The following is a 21,341-nucleotide window of genomic DNA, read 5'->3' as shown; positions in this document are numbered from 1 at the left end:
GTTTTAAGTTACTTAAATGAACAGGATCCTTTCCATTGTTCTCTAGTTCAATGGAAGGTAACCATCTTGCACAGAAATGCACAGAAATTAGGATTAGTCAGAACAGCTAATTTTAATTGATTGCTGCCTCTTCCAAAGGTACTAACATGAAAAAAAGGATTCTGTAATGACCAGGATCGCCAGTAGTAATGGACCCAGGGGCAGAGCTCGAGGGACAGGTCAGGACAGTCAAGAGGTCTAGGGCCGGTTAACCAGAACAATAATAAGGGCGAAACAAACTCATGGTCAAGAAACGGTCAGAAGGTCATGGGATTAGGCAGACAGGCTGATCAGGAGAATCCAAAGAACCCTGGTCAAAGAAGGGAAGCACAGATCGCAAAACACAGGAAGGCAAAATAAGGTAGGACAGCTCAGTAATGTCACAGAAAAAACAACAAGACCTTGCACTGGAAGTGGGGAACAAAGGGTATGTATATATATATATATATATATATATATATATATATATATATATAGAGAGAGAGAGAGAGAGAGAGAGAGAGAGAGAGAGAGAGAGAGACAGATACCTTTTATTATTTTTCAATGTATATAATATCAACTGCTTTGGCAACACTACGAAACTGTTTGTCATGCCAATAAAGCACCCTTGAATTGAATTGAATTGAGAGAGAGAGAGAGAGTGCTGCTTAACAGGGAGATGAGCGGCAGGTGTGGTAATTGACCAGTGGAGCAGGGAGTGATGGTTCAATAAATGATTGGAGATGAGTGGGGAATCCAGAGAGAACATGGCAAGAGTGGAGCAAGTGTGACCTCTGGTGGCGATAAAGATGTAGGGTGGGCTCAGCGCACTACAGATTCAATTCAAACTCTAGTGTTTAATCAGTTAAAGCAAATAGTGTTGATATCAATGGCGTTAAAAATAAGTCATACACTGTGTACATGACCCAGCATGCCCTAGTATTGTTTGCAATGTTGTGTGTGTATATATGTATTGTATACCCACCGCCAAATGAAGAGGTCACCGTCAGCACCAGCGTGGCCAGGAGACAGAGGCTGAATGTTGTCTTGTAGGCGTCCATGGTAGTAGCTGGGATCAGTGAAGCTGGTGGGAGATTTCTATTCAGTGGAATGAACTGAGTAAAGACAGACCTAACTCTGCCTTTTTATACAAAAACGAAATGCCTATATATATACGTGGCAATACAACAGACCAGAAAACATGTGTATCAGACTAAACCAGACCTGCATCTGCGTGGGTACCAAACATCCCATAACCCATTGCGTCTCAACACTGGCAGGCTGCTCATTTGATTAATAATATATTAGTAAAGTTTTAGAATTACAAACATTTAACGGTCACAAACTGCAGGTGCAGATGAAATGGCACACAGGAAGTACTGATCCAAGTTTAATAAACATAAATTATGAAAGAATGTTTATTTATCCCCATAATAAATTACAGGATGTTACAGTTCTGTGAATTCGTGACCTACTACCTGTTGTGGTCTAATTTCTGTTAAGTCTGGAACAGTCCAAGTATTGTAGAATTTGGAATATTACCAAGACCTTTGCTTACAATAACATGAATGCAACGATATTTACTCACATTCAACTGAGTATTGTTAAGCAGAAACTGCAAATATAACCATAAGATCTCACAGTTGCTGTACGGTGAGGGGGTGAGGGGGTGAGGGGTAGCAAACATGATAGAACAATGATTTGTCCTTGCCTCTGTCAGGTGTAGCTTTATAACATGAAACATTGTAACATGTTTCATTCATGAGGACATTCTAAAAGATGAAATATAAAAATGTAAGCAATGTCTACCTACCATATGATCTGTAACCACCCAAATAAGCACTGAACAAAATATCAACATACAACTAATTCTGAATCTGACTGAACAAAACAAAACATTTTATTTTGTTTGATTGGTCTCAACTCTAATGTTTTTTTTTTTAAGTAAGTGCACTCTTGAAACTGCTGTCTGTTCAGGATTTAAGCAGCAGGGTCCATGAGAATGTTTTAAAAATATTTGTATTTATGAGATGAGAAGATCTACTCTCAAAGTACATTTGATTTTTAAGTTCATCTGTGTGTATTTATCACTTTAAAAAGCAGCAGTTTTAATAGCGGACATAAACTTCATTATAATAATTGTAATTATTTATTCTCATAATCCCAGGATGTCATAATCCTGGCATCCACTGGAACATCCAGAGTTATGCAATGTGAATTTAAACCAAAAAAACATCAGGAACACTGCAGCATTGAACCACATTCAACTGGTTTATTATTAACCAGGAACTGCAAATATACATGTCTGGGAAACTAACAAAAACTAAAACTAAAGAAAAGGAAATTGCTATATTATATTTAGATTGTCTCCACTTTGTATTGAAATGCCTATTTAATCAGCGGGGCACATATGGTAATTTTACATTATTTGATTTCTCCCAATTATACCATATAATACTTACAATTCTAACAGTACTGATAGTAACTTTGTATTATTATTATTATTATTATTATTTCGTCGCGGAAAAAGAAATAATACGTTTATTTAAAAAATTGCCTTATGATGCTCCCGTATGTATTTCTGTATTAATATGAGTTTACAAATACTACATATAATCATGTATGACAACATAAACACATAACAGCTACAACACGTTATGAAGCCATATTTAACCATAATATGCTGTGTATATAATAACTAGTAATAATAAAGTAAAAACTAATCATACGCTACACTGCGGTGCACTAGCTTACGGAGTGTTCAGTGTCGGTGGATGGATTGGTCGAGTCTACGGGAAGGCGTGAAGGCCGGAGAAAATAAGGAAACGCGATTTAAAAGGGCTTTAAGAGTGAGCCGCCGCCTGTGTATCCCTCATTTCGCTTTATTTGAAGCCTTATTTATCATCATTGCAATCATATGTATTGTAACAATGTGGAAACAGCCGTCCGGAATATATAATGGCTGTAGTGGTGAGAAAGACGGGCTCAATTGCGGGCGCACACACACTGGGCATCCGGTGCAGTTTTGAGAGCCGGGCTGGACTCGGGAGAAGTTAGTTATTGAGCTCGACGTGCACCGTTATGTGAGACTAATCGTATATTTTGTCGTTACATTTATTATCTTATCTGTCGGATTCACTTTTCAGTATCGATGGCTGCTGTGCAGGAAAGCGGAGCTCCTTCTGTAATCGATCGGTATTTTACCCGGTGGTATAAAACCGGTATGTATAAGAGCTATGAGGCAACTAACTATACATGCTTACATATGTTTTGGCGAATTTAAAACGTGTAACTATTTTTTTTTTTGTTTAAGAGAAAACGCAGAGTTTTCGCACTATTAGGAGATGCCAAGAAAATTAGTCCTAACGTGAAAAAAAAAAACAAAAAAACCGATTAGTTTCGTCCATTTACATATAAACTAGCCCATTTAGATCATAATGCAAACTATTATTTAGTGTATTTGTTTTTAGATATTATTGAATGGAAGCTGTATGTTGTAAAAGGTGTGGTGTTGTTTGCTCTGTACTTCATACAAATATAAAGTCAGTGTTACTCTGTTCTAGACTTGAAGAATAAACCGTGTGAAGACCATTGCATCCTACAGCATTCAAACCGGTAAGAGCATTTCACATGCCATTCCCATGAGCTTTAAAAAGGTGTATACAGGTTGAAATGTGGCTCTCATGAAACCTGCTGCTTGAGCTCCCTCTACTGAATCTATTCAATGAACCCCAAACTGATCAATATAATGACAGCAGCTGCCCGAGGTCTTGGAAATAGTGGAGTACTGGTGCAATTAAAAACCATTTTAGACCCAAATCAGCTTTTTCTCTACAAGTAGGCCAGGTACAGTCGCTTCACTAACCTGTGTATGTCAAGGTTAAGCTGCAGAAAGCCCAGCTGCAGTGTAATAGGGACTATATAAGTCTTCATGGGTGTTTGTTTTCCTAAATGCACATTGTAAGAATATTCTTAAAGAAAAATGTCTCTCAAAGTGGTGGCTAATTAATAATGAAAACATTGCATTAGTACTTGGAATTTGTGGAGATTTTGAAAGGACTAACAACAAATAATTTTATTTTTTTCACCTAGGGCCTCTCCGGGACTGATAAAGGACAGTGCTAAGCTTTTTAAACGCATCTGTTGGAAAAGTTAATTGCTAACTATGTATCATATCTAAGCTTCTAAAATGACGTTTACTGTGGTTATTAAATGTATTTATTTTACTATCAACAGAAACGTCATTATTTAATATCGGTTCTTGGTTAAGTTCAAACTTCTAAGAATGCTTCTCCCCTCATTAGTGATATTCACTTTCAGTCTGATCTCATTACAGGTTTCTAGTGCCCACCTACAGGCACTTGAAAATTGATAAGGGCTTAATGTTCCACTTTATTGCACTTGTCATTAGCTAGTGAAGACATGCAATCAATACCCCTAACGAAGTCAAATTGTGAACAAGGAATCTTTTGCATGTGCTCCAATAACACGGGTCGTCTTGAAAATCAATGTGGCAGCTGTAAATAATGATGAGATTAATTCATTTCTGCAGAAAATGAATTATTAAAAAAAGACTTGGATACTAAAAATACAGCAGGAATAATTTAAATGATTCATTTTAAGTACATTAACCACTGGGCTTTATTTAGTGCATGAAAGCCACATGGCAAAATATTTCACTTTTGAAATCACAGATGAAACCAAAACATGTTGGAACTTCTATTTATGCTGTGAAGGGAATTATTTTGTGTTTGAAGTTTTATTCCCGCAGAAACATTTATGCAAGATAAGAAAATGAAAATGACAATATTTGCACATTAGCACGACGCCAGTGAAACGGTGTTCCTCTAGTGCACACAGAAAGAGTTAAGACGTTTATATGTTAAACAACTTGGGGAAAAATTTAAATTGACTTGTATGCATGAGGTTAACCTTGGGTAATCATCATGTCAGGCTGGGAGCATAATCCTCCCACCGCGTCCTTTGTATTAAATGCCTACTGACTGTAAATTGTTTCATAAGCATCTTGTTTCCTAATTAAGTCAAGTGCATTGCATGGGAACCAGTTGTTTCTATGGCAACTTTAACATTATGTAGTGATTTTCAGACGACTTCCTCATCATAGCCGATGTGTACCAAAAAAGAAAACGTAAAGGCACATTTTTGAATTCTAAAGGAATATTTCTTACATTTTCTCCTGATGTTACAATTGGAGAAAAAGTAGTGGCTTTTGAGATGAAGTCCTAATTTCGAAGTTCTTAATGAAGGCAGCCAAATGGATTGACAGGTTTTGAACCAGGAGTGTTGTGAGAACCATTTGCAGTTCGTTCCAATCCTATTTAAATGACAGTTACTCATTGGGTTGGCTGATTTGTACATGAAGTTTCAAGGGTTAATCTTTTGTCACATTTGATACAGTTCATGGAATATAGAGCACATTTAGCAACTATCCTGCATTGGAGAAAACCGAAGAAATCTGGATACAAAAGTCACAGAACGATGGTATACAAAAATGTCAAGCTGCCTGCAGCAATTCCTTCCAGTGAGAAATGATCTTTGGCTGCCTTTCTGTGTGACTTTGGAGTGAATTTGTAAATACTTCTGAATGGCCAATGAGGATTAATTTGTTTTAATCCTTGTTGTATGTACACTGGGTTTTTCCACATGTACTGGAAGGGTGTGTTTATCAATTTGTCAGGTCTGGCTTGGATGTAAAGGTAGACTGGTGACAGTCAATGTGCTTCAGAACAGGGAACACCCCAAAACATGCTGTTTTTATCAGTTGTTTGTATAACCCACTATATGTCTTTCACAGAATCTGTGTCATCACACTGGCAGAATCGCACCCAATTGTACAACAAGGCAAAAAAATCAAGAGCATCAATTACCAGATCAGTGCCAACTGCAGCCGGCTCCAGAACAAGGTTTCTGGGAAATCCAAGAGGGTGTGTTTGACTCGTACACGCACAGATGAATGAATGGGCTACTGTCTGGTATTTTGGTAACTGACAAACCTGGCCCTAAAGCCATGTGCTTCCTGTCACTGGTTTGAACCGTTTCTCGTACTTCTGTTCCAGTGGACAGCAGGTGCAGTTTTGTGCGTCGCATTGTTACACTTGGTTTCATTTTTTTGTTTTTTGTACCCGTTTGCCTTTTATTTTCAAGCATTTTTAGTTTACTGAAGCTCACAAATGTGTTTGCAAAAAATGGTTATTATGAAGCTGTAGAAAAACATAAATAACATGAATAACGGATAATGCCAAAGTGTAGGTATTTAAATGTAATTGTAAATGTTAGAGTATTTGAAAAAAGACTATTCTATATTTACTTGCTTATTTCTTCATGCAGGGTGGCCAGTTTCTCACTGAGTTTGCACCTCTGTGCAGAATAATGTGTGCAGATGGGGAGGAATATACGATTTGTAGGTAAGAGTTGCATTAAAGACTTCTATATTCTGTACTGTAAAAGTGTAATGTCCGGCGTTTGACTAATTGTCTGTGTTGCATTTGCAACACATGTCAAGAGTGAGTGGGTTTGTGGGGCATGAAATTAAGATACTCATGTTTTGGGAGTGTTTTAATGAAGACATTGCAGGGAGAGGGTGATGGCCCAGAAGTGTGCGTGTGTGTGTGCGTGTAGTCATACATCTAGTGTATCGCACTGATTATTTGTTTTCTCCTAGCTGTATTAGAGGACGCCTCTTGGAAGTAAATGAAGATCTTATCACAAATTCTGATCTCTTACTGGAAAAGGTACATTTTATTTTTTTCCCCACACTGTAACCTCGCTTTAATAATGGAAGATTTGATATAGGCTATATATTGTTTTGTAGTGTCTTTCAGGATGTCCAAAAGTAAAAAAATAGAAAGAATGAAACTTTAGTGCTAAGATTGTGTTCTAGGTCTAAAGTGTCATAATGAAAATATGAAATGCCAGTAATTGTGCTTGTGCAATACATCTAATTGAATTGTTGTAATCATGCTGTCATTGCCCGAATTTAATTAGTTTTCTTTTATGCACTTAAGACATTATGCTGGTTATAATTTAGATTTATTTCTAAGAAGATTAAATAACATCACCAGTGTTTTCACTTGGTTGTCTATATACAGGTTACTGCAAGGTGGTTTGTTTTTGAATACGTTTGTAGAGTTCCTTTGTATCACGTTTGGAGGAGCCGTCTCCCTGTGTCGTCATCTGGTTCTCTACAGATTCACTGTAAATACTGCTTTATGCGTGAGGACTAGAGTCAAGAGTCCCCCTTTTGGTTTTCTGAATCAAAACACTATTTGAGGTAATGGACTCTGATTTCATTCTCTTCCCCCAGCCGTCCACAGAGGGCTACATCGCAGTTGTGCTGCCTAAATTTGAAGAAAGTAAGAGTGTAACCCAGGGACTCTTGACCCGGACAGAGTACGAAGATATCGTTTCGAAAAGACAGAGCAGCACTCCAGAGCCATGCTGACCGCAACGTGTAGCTTTGTGCAGCAACTTGTCTGCTTATCTGTTCAAGCTGGGGGCTTATACTGCGACATGAGGGCTGTCAGGAACACATTTCTGCAGTTTTCAGATACAGCCGAGGCATTAAGAGCTCTCCATCCCTAGTAGGCTTAAGGGAACACCATGTGAAGAAACGGAAATAAGGAGAATAGTTATCAGTGTAGAGTTGGTTTTTTGAAAAATGCATAACTTTTTATAATTATTTTGAAAAGCAGTTGAAAGAAAATAATGTTTGGATGTATTGTTTTCAAATAAAACCATAACAGTGAGGTTAAGGAGTAAAGAATTAAGATTTTTATTTGAAAAATATAAATTTGACATGTTAATTATTAGAGAATAGTAAAAAACAAAAAACAAAACTTCTTTTACATGAAAAATAAATATGGTAGAAGTTCTCTACACTACAAATGTGTTCAGTAGTTCGTTCATGCTTTTTGTTTTCCTATCCCCCTGCAGAGTATCAAATGGGCAAGACATTTATGTTTAGACAGAAGCGTGTCAGATCTGGCAAAGGGAACATTAACCCTTTGGTGATGAAGGCGCGTCTCTGATTCAGGGCCTTGTTCGACTACTTTGAAAGTATCAGCACAACAGAAATACACAGTATTTATACTTCTTCACAAGGTTACAGGCAAACCCTATGGTTTTAGGACTAGATAGCTTCAGATTTCGTACTTCAGTATTTGATCGAAAATAGGTTGCTAGATCTAAATTATATGAAAGAATAAAATCCACTATTTTTTATATATACACATAAAGATATATAGAGCCATATTACTATATAAGAAATACATCAAATGTGTTTTTTGATTATTCAGCAATCAAAGGATTAATGGTCTGGAACATAAATCAATGATTCAGTTTAGTTTTTCTCACTTTATACCAGCAGTGGTGCACTACATCCAGCATGTGTGACAAGTCTGAGGGCTTCGCTTACAGCCAGTATAGCAGCATCTTTGGATCTTTAGTTTTTTGAGACTCCTATAGAGGTACTCCAGTCTGACTGAGCATGAGAGCTGGATTCAGTAGCAAGACCTTGCTTCTTTTGTTGGATTTCACGGTATTCTCTGAAGTACCTTAACACTCACTACAGTTTTTCCATATACAAAAGGGAGTTTCAGTAGTATGGCGCTCCATGTGCCCTGACGTACAGAGGAGACCTGCGACTCCACAGGTAATTTTGAGTGAGTGTCAATTAAGCCACTGAAAGAAAGCAGATCTGAAGAATGATCTTTATGGTCAACACATGACTTTTTCATGAATATTTGCTCAATCAGAAAGTGCAGAATGAACTAGTGTATACTATGAAACCACTTTTAACACTCGAGGAAAACAAACCATTCGGGGCTTTATTTTATTTACCTTCTGTTTAAGAGAATATCAATATTGCAGATCAACTGTAGAAAAGTCAAAATCCATCCTTATTATCACAGGACTTTTGAAATTAAAGTTACAGATGTGTTGATCAGATAAATGTCTTCAAAGCAGCTTTTTATGAAGTGGCTTTATTCACATTCTTCAACTCGTCCATCATTTAAATGGATCGGTGATTTTCACAAGGCTTTGACTGCGAAACACAAAGTAATAATTCTTAAGAGGGGAAAGGCGAAGCTCAAATAGGCCAGCTTATGAACGGCAATGTGGTGATGAGATCTTGTTTTGCTGGTCTAAGATCTTCATTATACACACTCACATAACTGCATCTACAGTATTAGTTTTTAAATTGGGAGGTCATTTTTCTCATTACAAAACTCAACAAACCACTGATATACGAAACATTGCCATACTTTCTGTAGGGAGAATAAATTGGATACATTTCCCCCCAGTTTCGTTAAGCTGAAGATGAGATGACCTCGTATCAATTACACCACCATGTTTTTAGCCAAAAAATTATGTACCTTCATTAATGGTTATTCAAATGGTTCTCAATCCCAACCCCTGCCCTTACTGGATTTGTGTCTTGTTCCTCTTTCCATTGAGTCACACTAACACATAACTTATTCCATTTCCAAAGCTTTCATATGTTGTTTTTTTGTGAGGGGGAATAAAAAGCATGATTTGGATGTTAGCATTTTAACCCTGGTGTATGGCAATGCTTTCACAGATCTGCATAGGCACTTACCTTGAGCTACCTTGTGGATAGCCCAAAACAGGAAGTGTAAGATCAGTGTAAAAACATCTAGCATTTTGCTTTTCAAAAAATGAGATGTAATCATACTCTGTAGGAAATGCTGTTGTGCGTAGTCTTACCACCCTTGGTCATATGATCTGTAATTCTCTTAGTATACTATTAAAAAACAAAAAAATTCCATGCATTGCTGTGCATTATTATTTTCCTTGTTTTCATATTTTAGTTCTCTAAATGTATTCTGTGGTTCTCTTACTATATGAAATTTAGATCTGTGAAGAAGAGGACACCAAAATAGCAATGTGGGGAGCGTGTTTTTATGTTCCTCCACGGACAGCAGATGATACCCCTCTGACGAGAGCAGTCCTGTGTGGGCCGGGCCCGTGCAGCCCGGGAAGGAGCCGGTGGAAATGGCTGTGCTTATTCAGGGGGTGATAGGGATGGCAGCAGCAGGAAAAGATTGCCTAGTTGTGTCTAGGCGAGCCGTGTTACTTGCTTTCTAGAAATGTGAGGTTGGCCATGTGATGCTCCAGTGATTTTACTCCAAAGCCATTGGCATTTTTTCCATTGAGAGCATCTTCACTCACTGGTGTTGGCAGTTGCTTCTCTCTCCAGCTCTGAGGGGACCCTAAGTTGCTCTTCTCACACTTGTACTAAAATAATGATAAAAAAAGAAAATACACATGCACATTATAAATGTGTATTTAAAAAATAAATAAAAAGACATCTTTCATAACAACATGTAACTCCCCAGAAATAAGCCCTTGGCTAATATTGATTAAATAAACATTGTGAGCACCGATCTGTACTAGAAGCGAGCTCAATATGAAATTCTCTGATCTTTCTAGAATTCCAAATAATATCCATTTTATAACAAAGATTTTAAACCATTTTAAACTTACAGATATTTGGCAGCAATCCAGTCCTGTACTTCAGATTCAAATGCAATGTGCCATTTTTGAGACCAATTCACAATACAGAACATGAAAGAGCTCTCTACTCTACAGTATCACAACCTCTTTAAATCTGTGAAGCAATTCAAACCTGCTCTGGGGTATTACATTGTAATAGAAATGTGCAGGTATGTTGCAGAAAATTGTAGTTTTGGGTGATTGCCTCCAAAAGGATTGTCAAAGAGCCTTAGGACAGAGGGCTTTTACACAGCTTGTGGTATTTCTCCCTGGTTTTATTTCCTGGGTGTTCAGAGACTTGACCTCAGGTTTCAAAACATCCTGCTGCAGCAATACAGCTTCAGAGAGCAGCGCGACCCCTGTGGCTCCCCAGCATCACCTCATCGTTTCCTCAGTGATTTATGGAGCTCCAGTGAGGACTACAGTTTTGAAATGATGGGGCTCGGGGCAGGTGGGCGACTGCAGACAGATTTTGGGGTGAGACTCGGGCATTGAGGACATTCCAAACACGTGGACTCACTGGTCTCGATGGATTCCTTCAGTGCACAGAACCAGATTAAATGAATCGGGTCTTGTTTTCTGCATTCTCCAAGAAAACAGGAGGTGAAATGCAACTTGTAGTGAAAGGTTGTGAGGCGTTCCTCAAGCAGGGGTGATGACTCGGCAGAATCAGGTGTATCGGCACACTATAAACGAGCTTTGAGAGGCGTTCACTGAATCGATCTGAATCTCACCTTTCTTATGATCTTATTGCACACCGGGAGGAGATGCACCACAACAGCCATGATGCTTTTGGTATTCTGGATAGATGAGTCTACCTGAGGAACCAGGAATCAAAGATGGGAATGACAAGGATTAAGAACTGAACATTTTATTTCCTTTGTGCGTGTGTGTGTGTTTGAGAGAGAGAGAGAGCTCAGCTTATTACTGATTCCAATCCTGATTTGAATCTAATTTTGTGAAAGGTCCAACATTTGTTTCACCCTGTTTTCAGACAGCTCAGTCCTACTTTAAGGTCAATCCACTTACTGTCTAATTTGACATGAAAAGTGGTTTCACAGCATCTCTGAAGACCACTGGGCAGAGCTGGTATATAAAGACTGAGAAAATTAGCTTTTTCCACATATTCTGCAATTTAATTCTTCAAGCCTGTTGGCATTCTCAATTGAATCTAATGCCAATTTGATAAAGTGTGCTACACAATCTCAGCACTTGCCCGTAGCTGTGCGGTGACATCCACTACATCAGTTTGCATAGTGTCTGAGGTAGCCTTTGGCGAAGACAGGATCATTAAAATACAATAATGAAGATAGACTTTCATTCTGTTATGCTTAAAACATATTAGATACAAAGGCATATTACAATGTGCAACACTACTAGCTTTTTTAAAGAGCCACAGGGTGTCATTTGTTCAATAGAAATATACAGCAATTCAACTCCCCCAAAGAGATAGAATTATTTTAAATAATCTGCTCTATCATATAATACCCCACAGTTCTATTTACTATCTTCATCTTTTTTCTCTTCAAATATTTTGCCTCAGTTTTGCTTGCATGTAGATTCTGCAGTCCCAGCACTGTGCTGTGTACGATTATGATTGTATCATGAAATCCTTTATTCTTGGAGGAAATTCCTTAGCATCATCCTGACATGTACCACATGACACATCTATTATGAAATAGATCAGTTTGGACACTGAACCTTGGCTTACCTTCTGAAAGGTGGCATTCTTGCCATGTACAGGTGCTTTTGCCATCATCTGTAGCTGCTGACACAATGCCACAAGCTTCTCCGTCTCCGACACAATGACGGATTTCTCATCATCTCCCAGCTGTGTGGAATAAATAAAGCATTACAGAAAATGGCATAAAAATAGTTCATATAGGACCATTAACCTTTATAGCGCATAAGGATTACATTACCTTTAACATGGTGCAGCCTATGAAGAAAATCCAATCATTATTGACAGGGAAATGGAAAAGCCCAGTAACTGTGCGGTGTGATTTATTATACATCATGCTTAGGTGTTTATAATTTCTTAAAATAGTGGGCAGTTCAATTTTACATTTTTTTTGTTTCGTGAACTGGAAACATACGGACATGCTCAAATTTGTTGGTACCCTTACAGCTAATTTAAATAATGCTTCATTCCTCCTGAAAAGTGATGACATTGAAAGCTATTGCATCATGTATACTTACATGCCTTGGTATGTCATAGAATAAAGCAAAGAAGCTGTGAAAAGAGATTAATTATTCCTCATTCTACAAAGATATTCTAAAATGGCCTGGACACATTTGTTGGTACCCCTTAGAAAAGATAATAAATAATTGGATTATAGTGATATTCCAAACTAATTAGTTTCTTTAATTAGTATCACACATGTCTCCAGTCATTCAGCCTATTTAAATGGAGGAAAGTAGTCACTGTGTCGTTTGGTATCATTGTGTGCAGCACACTGAACGTGGACCAGAGAAAGCAAAGGAGAGAGAGTTGTCTGAGGAGATCAGAAAGAAAATAATAGACAAGCATGGTAAAGGTAAAGGCTACAAGATCATCTCCAAGCAGCTTGATGTTCCTGTGACAACAGTTGCAAATATTATTAAGAAGTTCAAGGTCCATGGAACTGTAGCCAACCTCCCTGGGTGCGGCCGCAAGAGGAAAATTGACCCCAGATTAAACAGAAGGATAGTGCGAATGGCAGAAAAAGAACCAAGGATAACTGCCAAAGAGATACAAGCTGAACTCCAAGGCGAAGGTATGTCAGTTTCTGATCACACCATCCATTCATTTTTTTAGCGAAAGTGCCCTGCATGGAAGAAGACCCAGGAGGACTCCACTTGTGAAAGAAAAACATAAAAAAGCCACAATCCTTCTGGGAGAATGTCCTTTGGACAGATGAGTCAAAACTGGAGCTTTTGGGCAAGTCACATCAGCTCTATGTTTGCAGACAAAAAAATGAAGCTTTCAAAGAAAAGAACACCATACCTACAGTGAAACATGGAGGAGGCTCAGTTATGTTTTGGGGCTGCTTTGTTGCACCTGGCACAGGATGCCTTGAATCTGTGCAGGGCACAATGAGATCAAGACTGTCAAGTCATTCTGGAGCGAAACGTACTGCCCAGTGTCAGTAAGCTCTGTCGCAGTCACAAGTCATGGGTCCTCCAACAGGATAATGACTCGAAACACACAGCTAAAAGCACCCAAGAATGGATAAGAACAAAACACTGGACAAGTGGCCTTCTATGAGTCCTGATCTGAATCCTATCGAACATCTATGGAAAGAGCTGAAACTTGAATTCTGGAGAAGGCACCCATCAAACCTGAGACAGCTGGAGCAGTTTGCTCTGGAAGAGTGGGCCAAACCACCTGTTAACAGGTGCAGAAGTCTCATTGAGAGCTACAGAAAACATTTGATTGCAGTGATTGCCTCTAAAGGTTGTGCAACAAAATATTAGGTTGAGGGTCCCATCATTTTTGCCCATGCCATTTTCATTTGTTTTATTATTTACAATATTATGTTGAAAAACAAAATCAAAAGCAAAGTCTAATTTATATTACATATGGAATAAACAATGGTGGAGGCCAATTACTTTTGTCAGTTTCAAGTTATTTCAGAGGAAATTGTACAATCTTCGTTTTTTGTGGAGGGGTACCAACAAATTTGAGCACGTCTGTATGTGTATATATTCAATCAGGTGATGATTGGGAATGAGTTCTTTCTTGGGACAATTATCACTGATGCACAGAAAATGCAACTCGAATTGTCTTTTTTGTCCCCACATTCAAAGATTAGTAATCTGAAGTTGTAAAGAGAATATACAAAAAAGTGCATATGAAGCGAGTGTGATTGGGTAATAACTATATTTTCAAGACTGAACTCTATCAGTGGGTCCAAATATTCAGCTTCATGTTCTGATGACTGCTACAAGTGAAGAAAAAGTGTCAGCAAACAGTCTATTCTACACATTTTAATTACAGGGATCTCATTATCCTTTTTATGTTACCACACTTGACTCATTGAATCTTCCCTTTCGCCTTGCAGCTTGTTCAGAAGTGCAGAAGAGGGTGGCATAAAGAAACGGGGCTAACAGAATGATTCTCATGTCTCCAATTTGTCTCAGAAGATGGATGAAAGCTATTAATGGTTGTCAAGGAGAGAGATTTAATTAAATGTTGCTACTAAGGTTTCAAGGTGCATGGCCAGAAATATACTTATTATTTACCTTGTCAGGCTTGAAAAAACAAATTAAAAGAGGGGGCAGGAGAGGGGCTGTGCAATGGTTTTAATTTCCTGGTATTGTGATTTATTGTCATACCTGAGATGAGAAGGCCTGGAGTGAAGAACACAATTTAAAGCCCTCTTCAGAGAACACCTGCAAAACAAAATCAATGACCCTTGTGTGCTAATGCCAAACTAAACCTGCTGCTCTTGTGCTAAATGGAGTCTGTACACATCTTATTTACATACACAAGCTTACTTGTTAGGGATGAGATTAAATGGAGACACAAGGAGGTATGTGAAAGCATTATATTTCAAGACACAGTGTTTCTTTGCCAGCTTGATTAATTAAATACAAATGCTGTGCCTACTTTTGTAATTATTTCAATGCTGATCAAAGTTTTGAATCTTATCCAGAAGGTAGCACCCATAGTTTGAGAACCCCAAAATATATAAAGACAAGGGAAAGCACTGCATAGGTGAATGGACAGTTTATCGGACAACCTGCAGAGAAGCTTGAACAGGATTAAATGCTTTTCGTTAATCAAAACAGACATTGGTTTTGTTGGTCAGCACACATTTCCAGGAAGGAAAAGCCTGATTATATTAGAAAGGCTGGTGTCAGCTTGATGCCATATTACTGCTTCTATGTGAAATCAGTGTTGAATGCAGCACAATTTCGACAGCCATCTGCAGATGTCTCGGGCGTATAGATACATGATCAAGGATGCAGCCAAACAGTTAAGAAAGACGAATGAATGCGAGTCCTTTTAATAACATATTGATCTCTTGGCTTTCTGAAAGCAAAGTCCTGAAACTCATTATTTTTAATGATGCCCCTGACAGAGAGCATTAAAAATCCTGATAAACTACAAGAAGGATAAATTTGGAGAAGTGAAAGTCACATGTACCGCAGCTTGATGGAATAAATCTTGGGTTGTCTTCAGGAGGCCCTCCCCTCTAAATAAAAAAAACCAAAAACAAAACAAACACATGAATCAAATTTCCCTCTGACCCAGGCAGTTATTGAAAATCAATGATTAATACAGTAGAAAACATTAAATAGATTAACGGTTTTCTTTCAGTGCATCTTTCAAATGACTTCAGTCTGGTAACATCCTCCAGTCACCCCTCTCAAGTAAGGGGTTTTAACTTCAAACATTAAAATAAATACAATGGCTTTCCATTTCCTGGGTTGATCAAACACTGGATATGAAATTTCATCTGGATCTTTGATTTATTTCGCCTTATTTTATCCAGTTTAATAAAAACACAGTGCTTATCTGAAGTTTGAGATTGAGCACCATTTCAAACCAATAAACCAAAACATATCCCCGAAGACCTGACATTAAAGACTAAAAGGAAAAAAAAATGTGTTTACTATTTGATCATTAACTTGGAAGTGAAACAAAATAAAGGGTGTTTGAATAATTAGCTTCAGAAATTGACAGATGGTTTAAGTCAAATATTCATGGAAAATCCCACAGTTAATAAAATTCATCCACAATCATAGTTATTTTTGGTTTGGCTTCTCAATTCTGGACACAAAGTGAATCTTTCATTAACTACATATACACTCTAGAGCTGAAGGCCTGTAAGTAGTTTTATATTTGAATTTGGATAATGACACCTCCTAAAAACAGAATTTGGCAAGTTTGATGATAAGATGTTGTTTGGACAGTTCCTCCTGCTATTCTTAGATTACCCCACCCCCTCATGAGTGGGGTTAAAAAATGAATTCATAGACTTATCTACTGCAGCAGGATGGATAAATTGAACACGCGAGGAAACGCAAGGTTGGAGATTGGTCCTACAATAGCACCCTGTGTTCCTCAGGGGGTCTTGAGGTGATTGATCCATCCATACGTTAAATTACTTAACTAAAACACTTAATCGCCTAATCAAACCACCTTCACCAGTCTAAGCAGATGATTACTGAAAGGCAGCGCAATACAGATATGCATAACTGCTACAGTACCCCTCCCCCCACCCCATGTGTACTTAAATCACTCTGACTGTGGTCTGAGCATCACCTGGTAAAAAGGTACATGGAGTAGGCCATGCTGGACATGCTCTGGCCCTGCCGCACGATCTCCTGGTCCTGGTCCTCCCACTTCTCGCTCTCCGAGTCCACGTCAGAGGTCAGCAGCCGCAACTCCAGGCCCAGTTTAGAGATGGTGGTCTGCTCCTAAAACACAGTAGGACTCTCAGAGTGTGCAAATGGGCTCAACATGGATTTGAGCTCAAAATTGTTTCATTAACAACACCCCAGGTGTAAAACAAAGCTTAAAATTGAGAGACACCTAAAACATATGCCCCTGCACACTGAGACAGCAGGAATGGTAGGAACCAGGCGTGCCAGTTCAAGTTATTTGCAAGAGTCAAGAGCAGATCCTGGACAGTAACTCAACACTCAGTTGTAGGAGAGAAAGAAGACGGTCTTTAATAATTTATTCCATACTAAAGTGGCTCCATTTTGAATTCCGCCTTTAGAACATATCCTGATAAGCTTTAATCATCTTTCACGGACTGAGGGTAAAGAAAGTAAGAAAGAAAAATAATGAAAATCATGCTTACTTATATATGCCATACCCCTTGGGCAAAATTAAGCAAGAAAACCTCAAACAAGGTCCACAAGTCACATTAACATACCTCAGCATCAAGCTTGACTGCTTTAACTGCCTTCAGGTTTGTGGAGTGTTTCTAGAGAGGAAGAAAGTGGTTACAACCTGAATAGGGAAAATCTGAACAACATGTAAAAGCACTCTATACACAATCCAGACATCCCTAATGATACTATGAAGGTCCTATTAACATTACATTTCATTGGAAACGGCTGTATATTACTCACCCCTGGCCTAGGCAGTGAAAGATAAGTTCTTTTCTCTCCTGCAAACAAAAGCAGAAAAACAGACTCAATTTAGTTGTCTACCTTTCTCTTTGGCAAATACGATGTGACATTGGTCATGAGTCTTGTTTTCCTTATAGCGGTTTTAAACCCTGTTTTCGTTGTAGTAAATCAAATTTGATTGTGTACTATGACTTGGCTGGCTGCAGGCTAGCTCAATGTAAAAGGGTTTCCTTAGCCATGAATAGTGTAATATTTTTGTAAAGATGGAAACAAAACCCTTTCACCTCTATGGCAGATCTGATATATGAAAAGATAAATGGATAAATTAATATAATTCCCAGCAACATGTTTTTGTGTCATCCGCAAAGTGTCAGGCATTGATTGAAGTCGCCCTGGATAAGGGTGTCTGCTAATAAATAAATAAAAATAACAATTACGATAATGCTGAAACAAAGTATATTATAGAAACCTGAAGACAGTAAGTACAGTGAGGGAACAAAGTATTTGATCCCCTGCTGATTTTGTATGTTTGCCCACTGACAAAGAAATGATCAGTCTATAATTTTAATGGTAGGTGTATTTTAACAGTGAGAGACAGAATAACAACAAGAAAAACCAGAAAAACGCATTTCAAAAAAGTTATAAATTGATTTGCATGTTAATGAGGGAAATAAGTATTTGACCACTTCAGATTAGTACTTGGTGGCCAAACCCTTGTTGGCAATCACAGAGGTCAGACGTTTCTTGTAGTTGGCCACCAGGTTTGCACACATCTCAGGAGGGATTTTGTCCCACTCCTCTTTGCAGATCCTCTCCAAGTCATTAAGGTTTCGAGGCTGACGTTTGGCAACTCGAACCTTCAGCTCCCTCCACAGATTTTCTATGGGATTAAGGTCTGGAGACTGGCTAGGCCACTCCAGGACTTTAATGTGCTTCTTCTTGAGCCACTCCTTTGTTGCCTTGGCTGTGTGTTTTGGGTCATTGTCATGCTGGAATACCCATCCACGACCCATTTTCAATGCCCTGGCTGAGGGAAGGAGGTTCTCACCCAAGATTTTACAGTACATGGCCCCGTCCATCGTCCCTTTGATGCGGTGCAGTTGTCCTGTCCCCTTAGCAGAAAAACACCCCCAAAGCATAATGTTTCCACCTCCATGTTTGACGGTGGGGATGGTGTTCTTGGGGTCATTCCTCCTCCTCCAAACACGGTGAGTTGAGTTGATGCCAAAGAGCTCGATTTTGGTCTCATCTGACCACAACACTTTCACCCAGTTCTCCTCTGAATCATTCAGATGTTCATTGGCAAACTTCAGACGGGCCTGTACTTGTGCTTTCTTGAGCAGGGAGACCTTGCGGGCGCTGCAGGATTTCAGTCCTTCACGGCGTAGTGTGTTACCAATTGTTTTCTTGCTGACTATGGTCCCAGCTGCCTTGAGATCATTAACAAGATCCTCCCGTGTAGTTCTGGGCTGATTCCTCACCGCTCTCATGATCACTGAAACTCCACGTGGTGAGATCTTGCATGGAGCCCCAGACCGAGGGAGACTGACAGTTATTTTGTGTTTCTTCCATTTGCGAATAATCGCACCAACTGTTGTCACCTTCTCACCAAGCTGCTTGGCGATGGTCTTGTAGCCCATTCCAGCCTTGTGTAGGTCTACAATCTTGTCCCTGACATCCTTGGACAGCTCTTTGGTCTTGGCCATGGTGGAGAGTTTGGAATCTGATTGATTGATTGCTTCTGTGGACAGGTGTCTTTTATACAGGTAACGAGCTGAGATTAGTGGAGATCTCCCTTTAAGAGAGTGCTCCTAATCCCAGCTCGTTACCTGTATAAAAGACACCTGGGAGCCAGAAATCTTGCTGATTGATAGGGGATCAAATATTTATTTCACTCATTAACATGCAAATCAATGTATAACTTTTTTGAAATGCGTTTTTCTGGATTTTTTTGTTGTTATTCTGTCTCTCACTGTTAAAATACACCTACCATTAAAATTATAGACTGATAATTTATTTGTCAGTGGGCAAACGTACAAAATCAGCAGGGGATCAAATACTTTTTTCCCTCACTGTAGATTAAAGCAGTTTAGCTTTGTATGGAATCAAATAAGCATCTTTCAAGCTACAGTAGGTTGGGCAGAAACACTATGTTACAACTGAAATGTAAAGTTCACAATTAAGGGGTAAAAAAAGGCATGTGGCATTTTTAATTACTTCCACTGGAGTTTGTAATTAACATTACCAGAAACAAGATTTACTGCATTTCTTGTTCATTTACTGTAAAATAACTCATGATCCAAATAAAGTAAACTGTAAACTTATATACCTCCCGTTTGTTCCAGATACAAAAGATTTTGTCAAAGGTATTTGTACAGTTTAAACTGTTCCCCAAAATATCCAATTTATATTTGATTACTTTGAAACAAATGTCATTCTTTAGGCAATTTAAGTTACAATGTGATGGATATAAGAACTGAACTAGCAGGCAGCCACACTTGAAAATGTTTAAATCACCTGGATCATTTACATTACTTTTAGAACTAGCAGCACAGGTAGCATACATTTGAAAAATGCTCTGATAAAATGCCACTGAGTTGGTTTATGGCATCTGGGGGAAAGCTGTAAAAGTTGTTCAACTGAATATAAACCATGAGCTGGTGGGGAACCCTGTAGTACTTTAATATACCCCCTACCACCACCCTGAAAAGCATACAAATGATTTAGCATTTTATTACACCAGAAGCACCTCAAGGGCAATAAGGTATATCCTTAAACTTTGAGAACGAGATTGATTCTTCTGAAATTCAATTACTTTGCCAAGGGTTGTCTATCGCTCGGTCCCCTTAATAACAGTATGAGACAAGCTACAGGGCTGGAAAGAGACCGAGATCAAGCCCACTTACAAAGACATCTTATAACATCTTGGTTCACAATGACAGGCATCTGACTTTTTATGGCCTCCAGTTTGTCAACTTCAGAGAGGTTGAGAAGGCAGTAGAGGAAGTAAAATATAAAAAATGGAAGCTGTACTGAATGCAGAGAACATCACTGAACTTTAAAGCAAGATCTGATTATGCAAGATGTAAATGTCGTTGTAAAAATCTCATCTGTGTATAAAAATTCCATAGTTTAAAATGTTTACCCTGACAAATATGATAATTTCTCAGCCCACTCATGACAGACGAACAAAAGAGAAAGTGAAGCAGAAAGAATTCAGCCGATCAAAGTCGCCAATAAGACCGGATCTATAATAAGCCGTACCTCTCCGCCCTTCAAACACATCGTTGATTTCTCTCAGCAGGATGGACATGTCATTTAATTGAGACTCCCAAGCTTCACAGAACACGTCGAGGTTCTCTTTGGCAATTTTGCTAGACGGGTGGAGGGCCAGTGTTTGTGCAGCAGAAATTATCTGGGAGAAAAAAATACATTTATACAAAATTAACAGTGTAATTTTAGCCTTCATGTCATATACAGCCTTGCTACGACCAAAATATTATTTCTTGAAAAGCACAAAGTATTAACATTTTGAAAATGTGGGACATTACAGAAATGCTGTTTGACCACTTGTTAAATCATAATAAATAACTAAAAGGGCAAGACATTTTACAAAGGCCACATATCCATGAGTTTGTTTTTCTTCCAGCCAGTGTAAATGTAGCACACATCTTCTTTAATATCTGACCTTGACCTTTCATATAATGAGGCTCAAC

At 38.5% G+C, this 21,341-nt stretch overlaps 2 protein-coding genes across 4 annotated transcripts in view; one reads left to right on the top strand and one right to left on the bottom strand.

Annotated features, from left to right (window-relative positions):
- Positions 1-2,775: 2,775 nt before the first annotated feature.
- abitram (actin binding transcription modulator) lies at positions 2,776-7,785 on the top strand. Of its 2 annotated transcripts, none has more exons than XM_066715765.1 (7): positions 2,776-2,867; positions 3,165-3,239; positions 3,582-3,633; positions 5,834-5,963; positions 6,367-6,443; positions 6,701-6,770; positions 7,343-7,785. In XM_066715765.1, exons 2-7 carry the CDS (start codon positions 3,170-3,172, stop codon positions 7,478-7,480), a joined length of 537 nt encoding a protein of 178 aa, XP_066571862.1. In that variant the 5' UTR covers positions 2,776-2,867; positions 3,165-3,169; the 3' UTR covers positions 7,481-7,785. The 2 variants fall into 2 exon arrangements, with proteins under 2 accessions (XP_066571862.1, XP_066571861.1); XM_066715764.1 differs by lacking the exon at positions 2,776-2,867 and adding an exon at positions 2,879-3,070.
- A 1-nt stretch (position 7,786) lies between these two features.
- ctnnal1 (catenin (cadherin-associated protein), alpha-like 1) overlaps positions 7,787-21,341 on the bottom strand; it is a 75,200-nt gene continuing 61,645 nt past the window's right edge. For both annotated transcript variants that reach the window (XM_066715762.1, XM_066715763.1), the window contains exons 11-19: positions 20,890-21,040; positions 17,626-17,663; positions 17,427-17,477; positions 16,808-16,962; positions 15,686-15,734; positions 14,872-14,928; positions 12,266-12,385; positions 11,289-11,372; positions 7,787-10,296 (exon numbers count right to left, since the gene is read on the bottom strand). In XM_066715762.1, the coding sequence (XP_066571859.1) occupies positions 10,132-10,296; positions 11,289-11,372; positions 12,266-12,385; positions 14,872-14,928; positions 15,686-15,734; positions 16,808-16,962; positions 17,427-17,477; positions 17,626-17,663; positions 20,890-21,040 (870 nt within the window). In that variant the 3' untranslated portion in view covers positions 7,787-10,131. The remainder of the gene's footprint in view (positions 10,297-11,288; positions 11,373-12,265; positions 12,386-14,871; positions 14,929-15,685; positions 15,735-16,807; positions 16,963-17,426; positions 17,478-17,625; positions 17,664-20,889; positions 21,041-21,341) is intronic.

The sequence above is a fragment of the Amia ocellicauda genome, chromosome 10 (assembly GCF_036373705.1).
Source record: "Amia ocellicauda isolate fAmiCal2 chromosome 10, fAmiCal2.hap1, whole genome shotgun sequence".
Taxonomy (NCBI): domain Eukaryota; kingdom Metazoa; phylum Chordata; class Actinopteri; order Amiiformes; family Amiidae; genus Amia; species Amia ocellicauda.
Note: the sequence above shows the minus strand (reverse complement) of the source record. Positions and strands in the feature narration are given on the sequence as shown.